Source organism: Bombina bombina, chromosome 1 (genome assembly GCF_027579735.1).
Source record: "Bombina bombina isolate aBomBom1 chromosome 1, aBomBom1.pri, whole genome shotgun sequence".
Classification (NCBI taxonomy): domain Eukaryota; kingdom Metazoa; phylum Chordata; class Amphibia; order Anura; family Bombinatoridae; genus Bombina; species Bombina bombina.
In genome coordinates, this window is record NC_069499.1 from 483,655,946 (window position 1) to 483,671,408 (window position 15,463).

The 15,463-nt window shown below is 36.7% G+C and overlaps 1 protein-coding gene across 2 annotated transcripts in view; it reads left to right on the forward strand.

The window, feature by feature from the left end:
• ITPRID2 (ITPR interacting domain containing 2) overlaps nucleotides 1-15,463 on the forward strand; it is a 229,220-nt gene that overhangs the window by 184,544 nt on the left and 29,213 nt on the right. For both annotated transcript variants that reach the window (XM_053698523.1, XM_053698524.1), the window contains 2 exons: nucleotides 13,206-13,278; nucleotides 13,475-13,563. In XM_053698523.1, the coding sequence (XP_053554498.1) occupies nucleotides 13,206-13,278; nucleotides 13,475-13,563 (162 nt within the window). The remainder of the gene's footprint in view (nucleotides 1-13,205; nucleotides 13,279-13,474; nucleotides 13,564-15,463) is intronic.

Genomic DNA, 15,463 nt, shown 5'->3' on the forward strand with positions numbered 1-15,463 from the left:
ACTGTCTCGTGTCGTGGAAGAATGGCAGCTGTCCGATAAATCTGTAGTGCTTGTGACCGACAATGCTTCGAACATGATTGTTGCTGCTCAAGTTGGAAAATTCCCTCATGTAAAATGCTTCGCCCATACACTGAATCTCGCATCCCAGCGGGCGCTGAAAGTGGCCACGCTCTCCAGGCTTTTAGGCAGAGTGCGACGAATATCAACATTTTTTCACCGCAGCACTACAGCAAACCACTGTCTGAAAGAAAAACAGAAATGTCTTGGCCTGAAGAATCATAAGCTAATAACTGATGTGACAACAAGGTGGAACAGCTCATATGACATGGTCGAGAGGTTCCTAGAACAGCAACCTGCAATCTGTGCCACATTGTTGTCTCCAGAAGTCAGAAAAAGTGAGTCAGATCTCTGCACTCTCAACGAAACAGATGTGTCAAATGCAGAGGATGCTGTGAGTGCATTAAAGCCAATGAAAGATGCAACCACACTGATGTCAGAAGAGCGCAATCCAACTGTTTCTCTCATTGCCCCTCTAAATGCACAACTGCTCCAGAACATGACAGACACCATGGGAGACACACCCATGATCCATGAGATCAAGAATGCCATCAAAACAGATCTCCTGAAGAGGTACAGCAGTGAGGCAGAGAAGAAGATACTTTATACAGCCTCTGCCCTGGATCCTCGTTTTAAGGGACTGCCTTTTATTCTCACAGAGGAGGAGAGATTGGAGATATACAGAGGAGTGACTGAGGAGGCTGCATCCTTGGAGGTAATTTTAATTGCATCATGTTTCTTGAATAGATGTGAGCTGTTGTATGCATTTATTTATGCATTACTATCTCTCTGAGCACACACATAGCATTAGCTGGCTGGCTGCTCGAGGTAATAATGAATGCTATTTTTTCTATTCTTTTGTTCAAACACAGATTGAGTGTACTAGTACAGTTACATCTAGGAGGACAAACGTGGATGAAGTGCCACTGCCTGAGGGAAAAGAAACTCTGGAAGAAGAATCAGCCATCGAGGAGGATAACCCTTCTCCTCCCAAAAGAAAGTCCACATCGCTTCTCATGACTTTGCTGGGACAGTCTTTCACTGACACTGAAGGTACAATAGAACCCAAGACCCCCTATGCCAAGGCTGAAGAGGAAATAGAGAAATATTGTAAAGCCCCATCTCTGCCTCTCACTGAAGACCCTTTGAAATGGTGGCATGTACATGAGGTCATATTTCCCCTCCTCTCTCATTTGTCAAAGCGATACTTGTGTATCCCAGGTACAAGCGTGTCTGCAGAGCGGGTTTTCTCCACTGCAGGAGATGTGGTAACGGCTAAAAGAAGCACCCTCAAACCAGAGCATGTGGATCAACTAGTGTTCTTACAGAAAAACCTACATATTCCATAATTCTGAGTAGTGATTCAGGTTTATAATATTAATATTTAATGTTTTTTGGCACATCCAGAAGAAAGTGCTGTGTGCCCCACTGCCCAGTGCAGACTACTGTTAAGTTATTTTATATTTGTTACTGTTATATAGCTTATAGCTTTTTGAAAAATGAAGCTTAAAACCTTGAGTAAATCTTTGTTGGATCACAAAATATACTAGTACACTACACGACACGACCGACCACGTCACTCTGTCACAGTCACACACACACACACACAATACAAAAGAAACAACACACAACTGCACACACCTCATGTGTGCGTGTCAGTCAGTGTCACCCTTCACCATGATTCACTCTTTTTATGATGTGTGTTTTTTTTGGTATTGTTTGACTGTGTGTGACTGTGACTGTGTGTGTGTTGTGTAACAATATATTTGTGATCCCATAAAGATATTGATAATCAAAGTTAGTAAATCTAGTAGTTCAATGCTACTTCTTGTATAATGTCTATTACTACTTCTAGTGTTACTGTGATGTTTGCCAATCAGGAAGTGCTCTGTTTTGTAGATGTTGTGCTATTGTTACAGCACACCCCTGTATTGTTTGCAATGCAGTGAGTGCATAGTGCACACTGCATAAGGGATTATTAATATTATTCATTCACACTAAAAAATTGTCTATTTTAAATAGACCCTTTAAGAAAGATATCATATGTTTTTGTTTATGATCCCAATCCCAAATGCCATCCCACCCACTCCCAGGCAGATCTGTAGGGGTTAACCGAATATAACCAACCAGTTAACAATAACAATGTGTGTACTGCAGTGTCTAACTGTCTCTTTATGAGTGTGTGAGTGTGTCTGTGAGTGAGTGCCAGTTTGAAAAGTTTGTATGTATCTCATTCTCTATGAGTGTGTGTGAGATGAGTGTATTAACTGCCTTTGAATTTTTTTGTTTGTATGTGATTGTGTGTCTGTCCCAGTGTCACTGTCTAAGTGTCTATGAGTGTGAGTGTGACTGTGGCTGACTGTGGTGCCATTGAATGTTTTTGTTTGTGTGTGTGTCCCACTGTGTCTCTAGTGTCTGAGTGTCTAGTGAGTGTGACTGTCTAACTGTCTATGAGTGCACTATGCAGAGAGTGAGACTGAAGCCAAACCCCACTATAGGGGAAGGAAAAGCCTTGAGTAAACCTTGAGTAAATCTTTATTGGATCACAAATATACTGTACACTACAGACAGTACAGCACACACACAGTGCCACACACAACAGCACAATACAAAAATAAAGCACACACACCTCAGGTGAGTGGCGTGCCACCCTTTCTTCACCATGATTTACTCCTTGATGTCTGTGTCCTTTTTTATGTATTGTTTGTTTGTGTGTGACTGCTGTGTACTGTTCAGTGACAGACTCAGTCACTATTCAGTTGTGTGTAGTACTGCTTTAACAGTAACTAATAACTAACTAATTATATTTGTGATCCCATAAAGATAATATAATCATCAAGAAGAAACTGTAGTTATAGTAGTTCAGTTCAATGCTACTTGTTTTAAATGTCTCTCTCTCAGTCTCTAGTACTATTGTAAGTCTGTAACTGTGTAAACTAATTGTATATGTCACAATCACATGTGTGTTGTGTGCACACTCTGTGCTGTGTGTTGTGTTCCAGATTCTTCACGTGATGTTTGTTTGCCACAAATTGACAGTCATGAAGGCACAGTGGACTGCACCTGTAATTTTGTACCTATAAGGGATTTATGTTTTGTTTTCTGAGGACAATTTTCACACAAATAAGGTATTATGGTGGTAACTTAAGCTTAACCTATCTATTTGGGTTTTAATTTAATGTCTATTATATTATTATTACTAAGTAAGTAAAGAAATTAAATTAAAACCAACATAGATAGGTTAGACATTTATTTGTTGTTCATGTTTCTTTACAAGTGTATAGTGTACTACTTACTAATATATAATATATACATTTAAATATTTTCTTTTACTGAAGAAGTACACTGTGAGCACTGCACTTTTTACACTACGTACTCTGTAACTACAGTTTGATGCCATAATATTGTTTCCAAACCAATACAACAATTGCCATTTAGTATTTACTGTTCTATAAACTGTTGTTGTCTGCTGTGTTCAGACTTTGCCACAGGAAGAGTGTCCTTTTTTGAGCTAATAAAATAAAAAAAGAGTTTATTTCAATACTTTGACTTCTTGAATTTTTTTTTCTGAAAAATTTAAAAATTGGGCAGAAATAGTGCAGTAATCGTGATGCATCGCGATGCATCGTAGAATCGAATCGTATTGAATCGTTACGATGATAATCGTAATCGAATCGAATCGTGAGACAGGTGAAGATGCGCAGCTCTAAGGTTCATATGCTAATTTCTTAGACCTTGAAGGCCGCCTCTAATCTAAATGCATTTTGATAGTTTTTCACCACTAGAGGGCATTAGTTCACGTGTTTCATATAGATAACATTGAGCTCATGCACGTGAATTTACCATGGAGACAGCTCTGATTGGCTGAAATGCAAGTCTATCAAAAGAACTGAAATAAGGGGCAGTCTGCTGAGGCTTAGATACAAGGTAATTACAGAGGTAAAACGTGTATAATTATAACTGTTTGTTATGCACAACTGGGGGATTGGTAATTAATGGATGATCTATCTTTTAAAACAACAAAAATTCTGGTGTTGATTGTCCCTTTAAATCATTTTTCTTTATTTCGTGTAGTATACATAATACCCTCAGAAAGATAGTACAGTACTGTAATCAGAATGCAATATTTTTAACATAAAACAAAAAAACCAGACACAGGTAGAAAGGATTGTGACTTACAGGCAGGGAAAACAGTAATTTTTTGAATTTTTATTTAAAAAATAAATGTAATTAAAATTTTGGAATTCTTGATTTGGATATTTGTACTTGTATGTCCTTTTTAAAGCTAATGCATCACTTCCATGCCTGTTTAAACATGTTATTCATTTAATATCCTCATAGCTTTGCTTTATACGTTTTGCTTGTAATACGTTTTTCACAATGATAACTTGTTTCATTTACAGTTTTATCAATTTTGAAACCAATTAGTTTCTCATAAGAGATGTCTAGCCACTCTGCCAAACTCATAGATGGAGCATATGCAAAAATATAAAGTGCTAGTTTCTCAGCATCTGATTTAGTGTTTATCAGCACGTATGTTTATAAAAATAATAAAACTGGTATAGTTTAACCAAGAACGCAAAATACAAACATTTGGGAATTTTTTTTCTTCATTCTATTTAGTTATTCCTCAAATTTTTTTTTTTAGCAAGAGGTATTTTTACATGTTATATTTGTGTGAACATTGCCACCTAATGGTTGGTGGAAGTATACCTATTAAAGCTTTCCTGCTATGTTAAGGCTTTTACATAAGTAGATTCCTGTAGTGTTTTCAGTGGTATTTTTATGTTTTTGTCAACTTTCGCTATTACAATACCCTTTTAAATAGGGCCTATAATTAGTAATAGCCTACTCATATTGCTGCAACTTGATGCAATAAAACAATAATGCATGTTTATCTATTTTTTTTTCTTCCCTTGCAAATAATAGCTATACTCCCCTTTAAAGTCTATATTTCTTTCATGTAATTAACAAGAGTCCATGAGCTAGTGACGTATGGGATATACATTCCTACCAGGAGGGGCAAAGTTTCCCAAACCTTAAAATGCCTATAAATACACCCCTCACCACACCCACAAATCAGTTTTACAAACTTTGCCTCCGATGGAGGTGGTGAAGTAAGTTTGTGCTAGATTCTACGTTGATATGCGCTCCGCAGCAAGTTGGAGCCCGGTTTTCCTCTCAGCGTGCAGTGAATGTCAGAGGGATGTGAGGAGTATTGCCTATTTGAATGCAGTGATCTCCTTCTAAGGGGTCTATTTCATAGGTTCTCTGTTATCGGTCGTAGAGATTCATCTCTTACCTCCCTTTTCAGATTGACGATATACTCTTATATATACCATTACCTCTGCTGATTCTTGTTTCAGTACTGGTTTGGCTATCTACTATATGTAGATGAGTGTCCTGGGGTAAGTAAGTCTTATTTTCTGTGACACTCCTAGCTATGGTTGGGCACTTTGTTTATAAAGTTCTAAATATATGTATTCAAACATTTATTTGCCTTGACTCAGAATGTTCAACTTTCCTTATTTCCAGACAGTCAGTTTCATATTTGGGATTATGCATTGAATTATCATATTTTTTCTTACCTCAAAAATTTGACTTTTTTCCCTGTGGGCTGTTAGGCTCGCGGGGGCTGAAAATGCTTCATTTTATTGCGTCATTCTTGGCGCAAAAATTCTTTTCCGTTTCCGGCGTCATACGTGTCGCCGGAAGTTGCGTCATTTTTTGACGTTATTTTGCGTCAAAGATGTCGGCGTTCCGGATGTGGCGTCATTTTTGGCGCCAAAAGCATTTAGGCGCCAAATAATGTGGGCGTCTTTTTTGGCGCAAAAAAATATGGGCGTCATTTTTGTCTCCACATTATTTAAGTCTCATTATTTATTGCTTCTGGTTGCTAGAAGCTTGTTCACTGGCATTTTTTTCCCATTCCTGAAACTGTCATTTAAGGAATTTGATCAATTTTGCTTTATATGTTTGTTTTTTTCTTTTACATATTGCAAGATGTTCCACGTTGCAACTGAGTCAGAAGATACTACAGGAAAATCACTGCACAGTGCTGGAGCTACCAAGCTAAGTCTGCTATAAACTTTTGGTATCTGTTTCTCCAGCTGTTATTTGTATTGCATGTCATGTCAAACTTATTAATGCAGATAAAAATTTCCTTTAGTACTGTTACATTACCTGTTGCTGTCCGTCAACATCTAATTTTCAGAGTGTTCCTGATAACATAAGAGATTTTATTTTTTAAATCCATTAAGAAGGCTATGTCTGTTATTTCTCCTTCTAGTATACATAAAAGTCTTTTAAAACTTCTCTTTTTTTCAGATGAATTTTTAAATGAACATCATCATTCTGATACTGATAATGGTTCTTCTGGTTCAGAGGTTTCTGTCTCAGAGGTTGATGCTGATAAATCTTTGTATTTGTTCAAGATGGAATTTATTCGTTCTTTACTTAAAGAAGTGTTATTTGCATTAGAAATAGAGGATTCTGGTCCTCTTGATACTAAATGTAAACGTTTAAATAAGGTTTTTAAATCTCCTGTGGTTATTCCAGAAGTGTTTTATCTCCCTGATGCTATTTCTGAAGTAATTTCCAGGGAATGGAATAATTTGGGTAATTTATTTACTCCTTCTAGACGTTTAAGCAAATTATATCCTGTGCCATCTGACAGATTAGAGTTTTTTGGGACAAAAATCCCTAAGGTTATGGGGCTGTCTCTACTCCTGCTAATGTACTACTATTCCTATGGCAGATAGTACTTCATTTAAGGATCCTTTAGATAGGAAAATTGAATCCTTTCTAAGAAAAGCTTACTTATGTTCAGGTAATCTTCTTAGACCTGCTATATTTTTAGCGGTTGTTGCTGCAGCTTCAACTTTTTGGTTAGAAGCTTTAGCGCAACAAGTAACAGATCATAATTTTATAGCATTATTATTATTCTATAACATGCTAATAATTTTATTGGTGATACCATCTTTTGATATCATTAGAGTTGATGTCAGGTATATGTCTCTAGCTATTTTAGCTAGAAAAGCTTTATGGATTAAACTTGGAATGCTGACATGTCTTCTAAGTCAACTTTGCTTTCCCTTTCTTTCCAGGGTAAATAATCATTTCGTTCCTTTCCTCACAACAAGGAACAAAAGCCTGATCCTTCATCCTCAGGAGCGGTATCAGTTTGGAAACTATTTCCAGTTTGGAATATATCCAAGCCTTATAGAAACCTATAGCCAGCTCCTAAGTACCTATGAAGGTGCGGCCCTTATTCCAGCTCAGCTGGTATGGGGCAGATTACGTTTTCTTCAAAGAAATTTGGATCAATTCCGTTCTTAATCTCTGGTTTCAGAAACATTGTTTCAGAAAGGTACAGAATTGGCTTCAAGTTAAGGCCTCCGGCTAAGAGATTCTTTTCTTTCCCGTGTCCCAGTCGACACAGCAAGGCTCAGCATTTCTGAAATGTGTTTCAGATCTAGAGTTGGCTGGAGTATTTATGCCAGTTCCAGTTCTGGAACAGGGGCTGGGGTTTTATTTTATCTCTTCATTGTACCAAAGAAGGTCAATTCCTTCAGACCAGTTCTGGATCTATCATTATTGAATCGTTATGTTAGGATACCAACATTCAAGATGGTTACTATAGGACTATCCTGCCTTTTGTTTAGCAAGGGCATTATATGTCTACAATAGATTTACAGGATGTGTATCTGCATATTCCGATTCATCCAGATCACTTCTAGTGTCTGAGATTCTCTTTTTAGACAAGCATTACCAGTTTTGTGGCTCTACTGTTTGGCCTAGCCTCAGTTCCAAGAATTTTTTTCAAAGGTTCTCGGTGCCCTTCTTTCTGTAATCAGAGAATAGGGTTTTGGTATTTCCTTATTTGGACGATATCTTGGTACTTGCTCAGTCTTCTCATTTTCGAAGAATCTCATACGAATCGACTTGTGTTGTTTCTTCAAGTTCATGGTTGGAGGATCAATTTACCAATCAGTTCATTGATTCCTCAGACAAGGGTAACCTTTTTTAGGTTTCTAGATAAATTCAGTGTCTATGACTCTGTCCTTGTCAGACAAGAGAAGTTTAACATTGATATCAGCTTGTCAAAACCTTCAGTCACAATCATTCCCTTTGGTAGCCTTATGCATGGAAATGTTGGGTCTTAGGACTGCCGCATCAGATGCGATCTCCTTTGCTCGTTTTCACATGCGACCTCTTCAGCTCTGTATGCTGAACAAATGGTGCAGGGATTACTCAAAGATATCTCAATTAATATCTTTAAACCGATTTTACGACACTCTCTGACATGGTGGACAGATCACCATCGTTCAGTTCAGGGGGCTTCTTTGTTCTTCCGACCTGGACTATAATCTCAACAGATACAAGTCTTACAGGTTGGGGAGCTGTGTGGGGGTATCTGACGGCACAAGGGGTTTGGGAATCTCAGGAGGTGAGATTTCCGATCAATTTGGAACTCCGTGCAATTTTCAGAGCTCTTCAGTCTTGGCCTCTTCTGAAGAGAGAGTTGTTCATTGTTTTCAGATAAGACAATGTCACAACTGTGGCATACATCAATCATCAAGGAGGGACTCACAGTCCTCTGGCTATGAAAGAAGTATCTCGAATTTTGGTTTGGGCGGAATCCAGCTCCTGACTAATCTCTGCGGTTTATATCCCAGGTATGGACAATTGGAAAGCGGATTATCTCAGTCGCCAAACGTTGCATCCGGGCGAATGGTCTCTTCACCCAGAGGTATTTCTTCAGATTGTTCAAATGTGGGAACTTCCAGAAATAGATCTGATGGCTTCTCATCTAAACAAGAAACTTCCCAGGTATCTGTCCAGATCCCGGGATCCTCAGGCGGAGGCAGTGGATGCATTTTCACTTCCTTGGAAGTATCATCCTGCCTATATCTTTCCGCCTCTAGTTCTTCTTCCAAGAGTAATCTCCAAGATTCTGAAGGAATGCTCGTTTGTCCTGCTGGTAGCTCCGGCATGGCCTCACAGGTTTTGGTATGCGGATCTTGTCCGGATGGCCTCTTGCCAACCGTGGACTCTTCCGTTAAGACCAGACCTTTTGTCTCAAGGTCCTTTTTTCCATCAGGATCTGAAATCCTTAAATTTAAAGGTATGGAGATTGAACGCTTGATTCTTGGTCAAAGAGGTTTCTCTGACTCTGTGATTAATACTATGTTACAGGCTCGTAAATCTGTATCCAGAGAGATATATTATAGAGTCTGGAAGACTTATATTTCTTGGTGTCTTTCTCATCTTTTTTCTTGGCATTCTTTTAGAATACCGAGAATATTACAATTTCTTCAGGATGGTTTAGATAAGGGTTTGTCCGCAAGTTCCTTGAAAGGTCAAATCTCTGCTCTTTCTGTTCTTTTTCACAGAAAGATTGCTATTCTTCCTGATATTCATTGTTTTGTACAAGCTTTGGTTCGTATAAAGCCTGTCATTAAGTCAATTTCTCCTCCTTGGAGTTTGAATTTGGTTCTGGGGGCTCTTCAAGCTCCTCCATTTGAACCTATGCATTCATTGGATATTAAATTACTTTCTTGGAAAGTTTTGTTCCTTTTGGCCATCTCTTCTGCCAGAAGAGTTTCTGAATTATCTGCTCTTTCTTGTGAGTCTCCTTTTCTGATTCTTCATCAGGATAAGGCGGTGTTGCGAACTTCTTTTGAATTTTTACCTAAAGTTGTGAATTCCAACAACATTAGTAGAGAAATTGTGGTTCCTTCATTATGTCCTAATCCTAAGAATTCTAAGGAGAAATCGTTGCATTCTTTGGATGTTGTTAGAGCTTTGAAATATTATGTTGAAGCTACGAAATCTTTCTGTAAGACTTCTAGTCTATTTGTTATCTTTTCCGGTTCTAGGAAAGGCCATAAAGCTTCTGCCATTTCTTTGGCATCTTGGTTGAAATCTTTAATTCATCTTGCCTATGTTGAGTCGGGTAAAATTCCGCCTCAGAGAATTACAGCTCATTCTACTAGGTCAGTATCTACTTCCTGGGCGTTTAGGAATGAAGCTTCGGTTGACCAGATCTGCAAAGCAGCAACTTGGTCCTCTTTGCATACTTTTACTAAATTCTACCATTTTGATGTATTTTCTTCTTCTGAAGCAGTTTTTGGTAGAAAAGTTCTTCAGGCAGCGGTTTGAGTTTGAATCTTCTGCTTATGTTTTTTGTTAAACTTTATTTTGGGTGTGGATTATTTTCAGCAGGAATTGGCTGTCTTTATTTTATCCCTCCCTCTCTAGTGACTCTTGTGTGGAAAGATCCACATCTTGGGTAGTCATTATCCCATACGTCACTAGCTCATGGACTCTTGTTAATTACATGAAAGAAAACATAATTTATGTAAGAACTTACCTGATAAATTCATTTCTTTCATATTAACAAGAGTCCATGAGGCCCACCCTTTTTTGTGGTGGTTATGATTTTTTTGTATAAAGCACAATTATTCCAATTCCTTATTTTATATGCTTCGCACTTTTTTTCTTATCACCCCACTTCTTGGCTATTCGTTAAACTGATTTGTGGGTGTGGTGAGGGGTGTATTTATAGGCATTTTAAGGTTTGGGAAACTTTGCCCCTCCTGGTAGGAATGTATATCCCATACGTCACTAGCTCAAGGACTCTTGTTAATATGAAAGAAATGAATTTATCAGGTAAGTTCTTACATAAATTATGTTATAATGTGCATTCGGTTTCAGACTGATACAAATTTGTCCGAATTTATGGCAATTCGTCCAATAGAAGAACAGCTGAATGCATTTATTGAACAAAGAATGAACACTGGCTTTACCAATTCAATGTTCTTTTTTTTTTTGTGTGTGCCGTCTGGCATCAAAAAAGGTCCCAGAAGGAGCCGTCTTGTTTGGCTAGCCCTTTGTAATGATTTAGTCATACAGACTTGTCCCATAAAGCCTTAAAGGGATACTGAACCCAAATGTTTTCTTTCGTGATTTAGATAGAGCATGCAATTTTATCAATTTTTCTTCTTTCTCTTTTTATATCTTTATCTGAAAAAGCAGGAATGTAAGCTTTCGAGCCGGCCCATTTTTGGTTCAGCACCCTGGGTAGCGCTTACTGATTGGTGGCTACATTTACAATTTTTTTTTTTGTATTTACATTTATATATTTTTTTTTCAATCAGATTTTTTATTTTTAAACTAAAATGCTTTTTGAGGAAAAATCTATCTAAATATAGTTTTTATTTAAGATACATTGTAATCTAAAGGTCATTCATTCTGAAAACAATATTTTTTAATTATGTAGCATGGGACTGTAATATTTATTTATTTTGTTAAATACAGTTTTCAGATTTCGATTTACTTCTTTTATCAAAATTGTTTAATTTTCTTGGTATCCTTTGTTGTAGGAGAGCAATACTCTACTGGGGCCTAGCTGAACATATTGGGTAAGACAGTGGCAAGCAGCTAGCTCACAGTAGTGCATTACTCAGGAACCTACCTAGATGTGCTTTTCAGCAATGGATACCAAGAGAAAAAAGCAAATTGAATAACAGAAATAAAATGGAAAGCTGTTTTATTATTGCTTTATTTATCGAATCATGAAAGTTTTAATGTTTACTCTACTGTCCCTTAAATTCTACTGCCCCCTTTAAATGTATGTAAACAGAATAAACCAATACTAAGTTCCAAAAAGCAAAATGAATAGAAGATTGTTTGGAGTGGAATAGATCTGCACAAGGACCTGTGTGAGGAGGTAGGGGCAACCATTACAATGAAATATAATCTTATTATTTAGTTAAATAAAACTATTTAAATTGTTATTATTAAGGTAATCCTTCCTTGCAATAAAGAACAGCTAAAAAGGTTATCAAATATGAATGATTATCCTTTTAAACTGGAGATATTTCACCTCCCATTAGTTTAATTTCAATGATCTATCTATGCATATCTAATGATATATAACCAAATCAGAAATGGTCTGATAAAATATCGGTAAAGTTATTATTCTAATAAAAACCATGATTTAAATCAAATCTACCCTGATGGGGAGAAGTTAACATGGTTGCGATATCCAAAGTACTACAGTTTGCACGTGTCTGGTTTTGCTCGTGTACTAAATTTTTGCTTTCAACTTGTAATGTGCACTGTGTAATGTGAAAGTTTACTTTCAGCGGTATTAGTGCTCAAGCGTGATTGATAAATACAGCTCCATAGTAATCTGGGCCATAGGAACTAAAGATAGTTTGTGTTCTGCAGATCTCCCATCTTTTTCTAAGGGAATAACTTATTACTTGCATACAAAAAACACAATTCTGCCAACCTGTCAACAAGTTTGGGGATTCTCATATAGGTTTCTGGAGATTACTAAAATGTTCATAGATAATAAATTAATTAAAAGTGTTTTTGAGGAATCAACACAGTATGTGGTACATAATTTATCCTTTTTACTTAGATATTAATCAGTATATCTATGCTTTTTGCAAATCGTCGTACAGATTTTTAGTGTCACAGTCAAACGTTTCTAGACACAATCACTGGTCATACCAAAGTCATTGTGTGCAGTGCAGTTGGGGGTCATTATTGCATTACACTTATGTTTTCCCACCACCACCCTGGTCTGAATACATAAAATATAAGTATATTATCTCTGTCCTCTTTGTTCTAATTGGATCTTTCTGACAGCATATAGTCAGAGGTTGCTTTGATTGTAGTTGTTACCTTTTTATTTTTTGTGCATTGAAATGTATATGCGTGAAAATGAACATTTAATTCTCCAGCTTGCCTCTGCCAGATCTTTCTTTTACTGTTCACTTGTCTCTAATAAAGGAAATGGATTCATGATTCATATGTTCTGTAATAGCACACACTGGGTTTTCTTTGTTTATAAAATGTCACTTAAAATAAGCTACTTCCTGTCTACTTTTGGAAAATATTGTACAGTTTATGTTGCAGCTTTTGATAACATTTGTGTGCTGAATTTTAGCATAATTGTTCGCCTTTCAATCTAAAAAGAGATTAGTTTATAAGAGGAAGTTGGCCCCTTCTGTGAAGCAATGATAATGTTTGAGACAAGATGTTTTGTGTAAGAGAGCTAGTGTTTAATTTTTCACATTACATCCTGCCGTATGGGTGTGTTTAATTTTTATTTTATTCATTTTAATTTTTAGGTGCAGAGCACTGAAGAAGAAACTTTGCACATTCCTTCAACCTGTCAGTCTGTTTTAGAAAAATTAAGCAAAGGTAACGTATCTAGTAAAGGAGAAATCATGCTTTTCTGTTATAGTGCGTGTGTGTATGTATGTATGTATATATAAATATATATACACACACACATAGATAGGTGTGTGTGTGTTTATATTAAGGTTTTTTATTTTTAAGTTTAAACACTTATGATGAGAATTGTCCAAAAAGCCTGATGGTTATTATTTTTCACCAGATAATCTTCTAAGAACTGCAAGCCAGCATTCTGACAGCAGTGGATTTGCTGAAGACCCTTCATCTGACTGCCCTTTAAATTCTCTTCAAGTAAGAATTTTTTATGATCAGTTCTACATTAGAATGCATTGATTTGTGTAATATGACTTTTTCTTAAAGAGTGGACTAGTAAAGATGTTCTATTCCTCGGCATATATATATATATATGATGAAGTTATACCAGCTTAGACAGGATCTAATTAATTGCTGAGCACAGATGAACCTAAGTAGCGATTAACATCCGGTGCACGGAGGTAAGACAAATTAAATGAGAGAAAAAGAGAGCAGCACCTAGCTATACCTTTAACCAGCACACGCTCATTAAGCAAGTATATAAAACATGAGGCCGAGACCAAAAAGACAGTTACAGAGACTGAAAATGCAATTAAACCACAACCTTTAATAACCCACTAATATATTTTTGTACATTAAACATAAAGGCAAGAAAAACAAAAAAACTAAATTCAAGTGTTAAAGAGTGTGTCCTCCTCTGTTAATAAATCCTGCTAAGGTAGCTACCAAAGCATATTTATCAACACTGTGCATAGTCGAACTGGGTTAAGCTGTTGCAAAATGTAGCCCATAAGATATTTGCAGTCTGTTAGGCCGGTCTTGATTAGTAAGCAAATTCACACTGTGCACAGTGTTGATAAATATGCTTTGGTAGCTACCTCATACTCAGATTGGACAAAGGTAATCAGTGGCGTCCCCCAGGGATCAGTACTGGGCCCTGTTCTTTTTAATATTTTTATAAATGACTTGGAGCAAGGATTAAATAGCGACATCTCTATTTTTGCAGATGATACTAAGTTAAGTAAGGTCATAAGGTCAGAGCAGGACGAACTCTCTTTACAAAGGGATTTGCTAAAATTAGAACTATGGGCAAGTGAATGGAAAATGAGATTTAATACGGAAAAATGCAAGGTTCTACATTTTGGAAGTAAAAATAAGCAGGCTACGTATTTTTTAAATGGGACAAGACTTAGCTAAACACAGGAGGAAAGGGATTTGGGAGTAGTAATAGATAACAAGCTAAAGATGGGTGCACAATGCAGGGCAGCGGCTTCAAAGGCTAATAAGATACTAGCATGTATTAAAAGAGGCATTGATTCAAGGGAGGAAAGCATAATTCTGTCATTATATAACGCCCTGGTAAGACCTCACCTTGAGTTTGGAGTGCAGTTCTGGGGACCAATTGCTAAAAAAAAAGATATTGCAGAACTAGAAAAAGTTCAGAGAAGGGCCACAAAGCTAATAAGGGGATTGGAGAAATTAACCTATGAGGAGAGGCTAGCCAAACTGGGTCTGTTTTCTTTAGAAAAAAGGCGCTTGAGAGGTGACATGATTACTTTATATAAATATATTCAAGGCCCATATACAGAGATGGCAGAAGCTCTGTTTATTCCAAGAAAATTGTTTCTGACAAGAGGTCATAATTTAAGGTTGGAGAAAAGGAGATTTAATCTCCTGCAACGGAAACGTTTTTTCACTGTAAGAGCAATAAAATTGTGGAACCAATACCATAGAAACATTTAAAAATAGTCTGGATAAATTTCTGTATATAAACAAAATTCATGGATATGATTGCTAGTATTAAATGGGTCACATTTTAATGGGGTTATTTAAGATTAACTGGAGCTTTTTGTAAGTATTTTAGATTTGTATAGGTTGAACTTGATGGACTTCAGTCTTTTTTCAACCTTATCTACTATGTTACCTTAGCAGGACTTATTAACAGAGGAGGACACACTCTTTAACACTTGAATTTTGTTTTTTTGTTTTTCTTGCCTTTATGTTTAATATACAACAATATATTAGTGGGTTATTAAAGGTTGTGGTTTAATTGCATTTTCATTCTCTGTAACTGTCTTTTTGGTCTCGGCCTCATGTTTTATATACTTGCTTAATGAGCGTGTGCTGGTTAAAGGTATAGCTAGGTGCTGCTCTCTTT